Source organism: Apostichopus japonicus, chromosome 4 (assembly GCF_037975245.1).
Source record: "Apostichopus japonicus isolate 1M-3 chromosome 4, ASM3797524v1, whole genome shotgun sequence".
Taxonomy (NCBI): Eukaryota; Metazoa; Echinodermata; class Holothuroidea; order Aspidochirotida; family Stichopodidae; genus Apostichopus; species Apostichopus japonicus.
In genome coordinates, this window is record NC_092564.1 from 24723195 (window position 1) to 24729481 (window position 6287).

At 37.8% G+C, this 6287-nt stretch overlaps 1 protein-coding gene across 1 annotated transcript; it reads right to left on the bottom strand.

Annotated features, from left to right (window-relative positions):
- Positions 1 to 762: 762 nt before the first annotated feature.
- LOC139966901 (protein CDV3 homolog A-like) lies at positions 763 to 5621 on the bottom strand. The gene is made up of 5 exons (XM_071970370.1): positions 5212 to 5621; positions 3960 to 4036; positions 3643 to 3773; positions 2473 to 2695; positions 763 to 1540 (listed from the first exon to the last, which is right to left on the bottom strand). Exons 1-5 carry the CDS (start codon positions 5425 to 5427, stop codon positions 1417 to 1419), a joined length of 771 nt encoding a protein of 256 aa, XP_071826471.1. The 5' UTR covers positions 5428 to 5621; the 3' UTR covers positions 763 to 1416.
- Between the last annotated feature and the right edge of the window lie 666 nt (positions 5622 to 6287).

Genomic DNA, 6287 nt, shown 5'->3' on the forward strand with positions numbered 1-6287 from the left:
ACTGAAGTAGCAATGCAAAAAGCAGATTGTTAAAAAATCTACAGTTCTCAATGACCTTCATGTAATAGTCTCTGTAACAACTATTCGTTAAGACTTTTATTACCTGTCCAGAACATGAATGTTCAAAAACATTAATTATTAGCAAACTTTCTGGCTAATAAGATTGCCATATTTCTATGATAAGAGCTTGAGAATGGCAGCACTGTTGACTGCTGGTCCAGCTTGCAAACCACAAGAAATATCTGCAAGAAAGACTTACTTTTAAATACATATACATCACTTTTAATATGCACTTTAATATGCGCTCCAGTTGTGACTGCCAACTGCAAAGTAGGACGAATTAAATATGGTTTTGATCTCTCGAATAACACCGAGAGGCTTCTAGAGATTAATTTTGTGACCACAGTCACCCTTTTATCAAAGGTTGTGAAAATGGTTTCACTCCTTGTGAATTGATGCCGCAATTCACAAACTTATGCAACATTCAGATATATATATCTCAAAATTAGCCGGAGACATAAGACTGGGTGAACTGTACTGCAGTAGTCTTCCCTTACAATTTAAGTAACTCTGTTTTCAGTTTTTTTGTGCAAAACAGATTCCTGATATGGATAAATAACTGACAGCCTGCACATTGACAGCCTGCACTTTGAAACAGGCTTACATGAGATTACAATGCCTTACAGGCCTCTTGCCCTCTTGATGTTTCTTCCCCAAAAATGAATGGCATTGTATAATCGTTTAACTCTAGCCCCTTTTCTCTTGAAGAAATCATTTGAAAATATCGTATTAAATAAGAAGGGTCAACAATACAAGTTGAACTCCTACCAGAAATGTTTAACTTTTCTAACTTAGATGCTCCACATAAAAAAAAAATACTCCTCGTATTGTCACTGTATTTGTTAAATGCACAATATTACAATAGATAACAACATATTGATGATTGCTAAATATTTTCATTTAAGCTTTGTGAGGAGCCAAAAATACCCTTTTGAAAATAAGAAAATGTAATGCTCTATGAGGCTTGAATAAAGTAAGTTACATCAAGATGTCAATTGGTCTGTCGCTACTAATTGAACATTTTAGAGACGCTCTTTACGGTTAGAAAATGCCTCTCCCAAAAATTGTCTTTTGGTAAAAGTACATCGTGTTCCTTAATTTTGCAAATTATGGATAACTTGCAGCGGTCATCGACACCTATAGTCAGACAATTTCCATTTCCTGAAGGAATCAAGAATTCAATATCCCTTCCAGAAATGGTCATATCACGGTAGAATCCACTAAAAATATTGTCCTTTCCTCAGCATCCTCTGGTTGAAGCTAGTTGAAAATGAATATTCAATGGATGAAGTCCTGTTAGTCATGGTTATGCATAGGATAGGAGCAAACCAACGCTTCACCAATTTGCAACCTACATCAATTACGGTCCAGCGGTAAGTATCTGTTATCAAGGGACAGTCCTGGCCCCCTAGCGGTGCTACCATCTGATTTGGGTCCACCTCTTGTAACAGTCTCGAATGTTCTATCTTCTTTCTTGTCGCTGGAGAAAAGAAGATCAGACTTTCTTGCAAAAATCGGAAATAACTCGTTTAAGTTTATTTTGCAAGACAGTTAGCTAGTAAGTACACTTAATACCACTTATGGTTAAAATGTAGGGCTAGGACTAGATCATAGATGTATCTGGATACTGGTTTCAAACTTACAAATTGTCTACTTTCTAAACAACCAGAGTGCCAAGAGGCTTTGTGCTTCCTTGCCAACAAATTTTCACTACACCACTGAACTGATGTACAGCAGGTGAATTAACTTTAAAAATCTCTTAAAGAAGTCAGTCAGAACCCACAGATCAGAGAGTTTCAGCTCCCTCGTTCGTTACAGACATATATGTAATACTCATTTCAGGGCAACAACATTGCACATCACTGACATGGATTGTGCAATATTGATTTTTTTCTGCCAAAATGTTTCAATATCCAAACAACAGAAAATGTCTTCCTGTATTGAATACAGATATAAAGATACTCTATCAACCCGTGGAACTATCAAACTAATCTATCAAACTAATGTAATATTCCTGTTACCAAAACCTTTAACAATTGGTTTTAATGATTGAAAGCTACGAAAACCAACGAGTATATCCCAACGAATTAGGTCATGTTTGAGGCCTCTTGAGATAAGCAGTTGACCCTCGTTCAAGCAGAGTGTGACAAGGGCTGGTATGTTAAAGCCCCCACCCTCCCCCCTTCCCCCAACCTAACTGTATCAACTCTCTGACACATACAGTTGTTTGAAATTCAGCCAAGCTATGCAGTACAAGTTATCACATTTACAAGCCAGTGTCACCTACCAGATACACACACATACATATTCTCTCATTAAAATAATAGTTGCATTTGTCAGTGAATCAAATAGTTATACAGGAAACTTTTCTGGGAAAATGTGGCATGGAAAACAGAATATTTTTTGTCTCACGTGTATTTGAGTATATCTGCACTAGCAGCTAAGCTTGGAAATTCTTGCTCGCAGTTTATTTCTGGGGCTTTCTTCTTGCCTCGTAGTATCCTTGCCCTTTGACTGGAACTCTGTGTAGGCGCAGAAGAGGAGGCACTTCGTCGGCTTGGAGGAACATAAACTCCGCCTTTGATATGTACAGGCTCATCCTTGGATTCAGCTACAGTGGTTTCAGGTTGAGCGCCTACAGTGAGAACGAGATGGAAAGAAAGTTTGACAGCTGAATCTCATATTACAAGTAACATTTAACTTTGGACTCAAATCTTGATTCTTTGCAGATAAACTGATGTGCATCCTTCCAGAGTATGTAAGTTAAGGGAAGCAAGAGAGTAAAGGAAAGAATGATCACACACTGTTTAATCTACTTTACAGCACTATACAGTACATTAGGTTATGTAGTCTGAAATTTGTATTCCTTCAGCAGAAGCCAAAATGTCAGGATTTTGTACGACTTATTTTGGTAATTCTGGTAATCTGCCTGTGAAGAAGTCTAGCTAGGATCAACATACCAGGCCCTTTACCTGTAATAAAATCACAATATTATGGCCAGGTTTAGCAATGAACAACTGACCTGTAACTATCTTACACATATTGCCAACATAGATACAGGAAAACGACCAGCTACATTACTAATATTAACTTCTGTTAACAACCAGAATTTACTCCCTGTGGAGATCAGGTTACTTAAACCTTTTTGATTCTTTTGATGTTGCAATAAAATTACTGATGATGGATAAGCTATACAGTCAGCAGGAAATGTGAATCAAGGCTTGAACAACTGTAAGAAACTGTAACAGTGAAAATTTCCACTACTTGGTCAGGTGTTCATGCTTTCATATAAAATATTTTGGTACTCAAGTTGATTACTATCAACACAAACCTTAGTCAGAGGCTAACAATAAGCTTCATTTGTTAGGTAGGCAGCATCCGAACGTGATGATCAGTGTATGTCTTATTGGACTCACAGTGAACATCAGCAAAGGAACTTAAAAGGTTAGATCATCACTTCAAAATTATGCTGGTGGAAGTTAGTGTGGTTTGCAGTTCAAAGTGGGCTGGATATCAGATGGGTTGGACCTAGCGGCATAATCATCTTAAACAACGTTCTTTTCATATTTTGTTTTAGCTAACCTGTTCCGTCAGGATCTGTGGCAGTCTTCCATGGCCCTGAGGCCGCTTGTGTCTTGGACTTGATTAGTTCTCCAAACTCGTCAAACTCCTCCTCTTCACCATCTTCACTTTCAGCCTTCATAGCTTCCTCACTGAGAAGAAGAGGATATGATGTCGACAAAGACTTAAATTTCAATCATTTTACCGGGCAAAGAAATTGAAGTTAGCCTAAAATGTTTTACTTACAAAGATTGATAGAGTATAAAGAGCATTTCTCTGTTTGTGCAACAACCCATAGTTTCATGCATGTAATATACCAAGTGTCTTTTTTAACTTACCTAACTTGTAATGATTGGATTTTGAGGTCGCTGTAATCAACTTCCTTGTTGTCCTCCTCCTTCCACTCTTCAGTTGGCTACAAAAAAGTCCCCAAACAAAAGAATAAAATAAACAATTAAAACAATCAGAACCATTCACTGTCTATTAACATTCTGTTGGTAATACAAAATACGAAGGAGGGATGCACAAAGAGCCTTGTGGAGGAATAAGGGTTTGTGATTCAGCAAGTTTTGTCAACCTGGTGGACAAACAGAAATTAATTATTCATTAGTCTTTATAATATTCTGGTACAGGTTTCACTTCACATTGTTCAATAGCCCCTTTGCTTCTCACATGGTCCAATCGGTGGTCAGATATAAATTCCATCCTTTCAAACTTTCCATTTACATACAGGCATATCCTGATTTGTTGGTCCTTTGTTTGGATAGTTTGTTAGACAAAAGTCTTGTAATGCATCACATCATCACAATTTGATTACAACAAAGAAACGATTGTCTAGAATATGATTCAAGCACCAAATAGTGGATCATGAGACATGAAATGTGGAATTATTACATTGTCAGTAAGAGAAAAGGTCCTAGTAGTCTGGTACATTTAGAGGTTATGTTGGTTAAAAATGTATATTTTTGTACCGCTCCATCAATTGAGAAAGGAATTGAAATTCCTAAATCCCATAGTTGATGTTTTTATTTCACCTCATTTCAATTTTTTCTTTCTGTGGTTGAGCAAGCTCACATTGATGGAATCGTGCTGGGGTAAAATTGTTATTATAAATGTGCCTACATGCCATGGTGTCTAGTCACTACCTGTATGCTTACAAGTTTGACTTATTCAAATTATGTGTCACCCACTCAGAAGGGAACTCTCAGTAGCCTAGTCAATTTTTTAGACATTAGAACAAGGCTAGGCTCTCAGTCTCACTTTCTCTAACATTTTCACTTGCCTAGAATTTGACAGACATAGGCCTAGTCAAGATATAGAAATATTGGTCATAGCTGGCATGTTATGAAAATAATCAATGTAATATTGTTATGGGGCTCATCGCTTGAACGTACCTAGCAGATATATTGGCAGCAAATGCCTAACCTTTGCCCTAACGTAACATTCAACCTACACATGATATATACTTTAGCCTAGGCTAGCTTATTGTTAGGCAAGGATGTACCGTTAGGCCTAAGTTAGGCTAGGCCACACACAGCCTGACCTCTACTAATACAATTGGACCGTGTTGTAAGAATAATTCCTTCGTACATTTTCAATAACGACACCTGAAGCAGGTGTAACTTCCAATCCTTTTTCATCGTTCTTCTTGTCCTTATCTAGTTTCTTCTGAGTCTTCCGGGGTTCTTCACCAGATGTCAAATTCTTCGCTATTTCGTCCGTGGTGGTGAACTTAGCTTTGTTCTTTTTGCCTTTTTTACCTTTGTCCTTCTTGGCAAAGAAATCGTCGAGGGATTTTTCACTCATTTTGGTGTTTTTTTTTTTCTCAACAAGTTCTTATATTTCGAGTTTCTTCCCAGAGCAATGAAAAACTAATGAAAATATGGGAGGAAATTGTTAACTCATTGATCCTTTCTCCAGTATCCATACCGCGGCGCGACATGTACAGATGAAGCAATCGTAAATTTCGCTATAGTCCCAACATGTATTGACGCATAGCGCTGTGTGCAGCTATCATTACATAGTACACACGCACATGACACAGCATGGCAGAATGTCAAAGGTTACAAGCGCAAAATTTAAACTATACAGTACGGTACGGCCGGATGCTTATCAAACATCATTGCCTGTCGTAAACTTCCAGACAAAACATCGCCTGTTAGCGTACATTTCGAGATAAATATTTCAAGTCTTAATTGTCAAGTATGTTTTTTTTTTTAAACAAATGTGTTGTTAACTGGTTAAACACATACACGGACACAAATGGATAGTTCCAACTTCGATCCCAGTCATCGTCGAGTTCATTGACGTACATATGGGGTGGGGAGAGTTGGGGGGGGGGGGAGTTGACAGATCGAAATTGGGTCGAATTCAACGTGGTCTTAGACCCATGAACGTAAGTAATAATAAATCAAATATGAAGACGAACAAGGAGGAAAAACGTTCTCACTGTTTTCTCAGGCTTATACATCGATTTACACTTCCCGGATTTGTATGTATATATATGTATTTTAGATCCTCCTGCAAGCAGGAACTCGCGATTTGACGTATGCTAAAAAAAAGTCTAAAATTTCCGGTGTGCTCACTTCACCATCTGTATCCCCCGGTCACGGCGGTCAGTAAAAGTGTGCAGTTGTAATAATGAAACAAACAGCGGCCCGCTTTTG

Coding starts and splice junctions, on each gene's coding strand:
- LOC139966901 (XM_071970370.1), bottom strand. CDS start 5,427: ATGAGTGAAAAATCCCTCGACGATTTCTTTGCCAAGAAGGACAAAGGT. Junction 4,037..5,211: donor CAGGTGTCGTTATTGAAAAT/GTACGAAGGAAT, acceptor ACTTTTTTGTAG/CCAACTGAAGAGTGGAAGGA. Junction 1,541..2,472: donor GCAGATATACTCAAATACAC/GTGAGACAAAAA, acceptor TCTTTTCTCCAG/CGACAAGAAAGAAGATAGAA.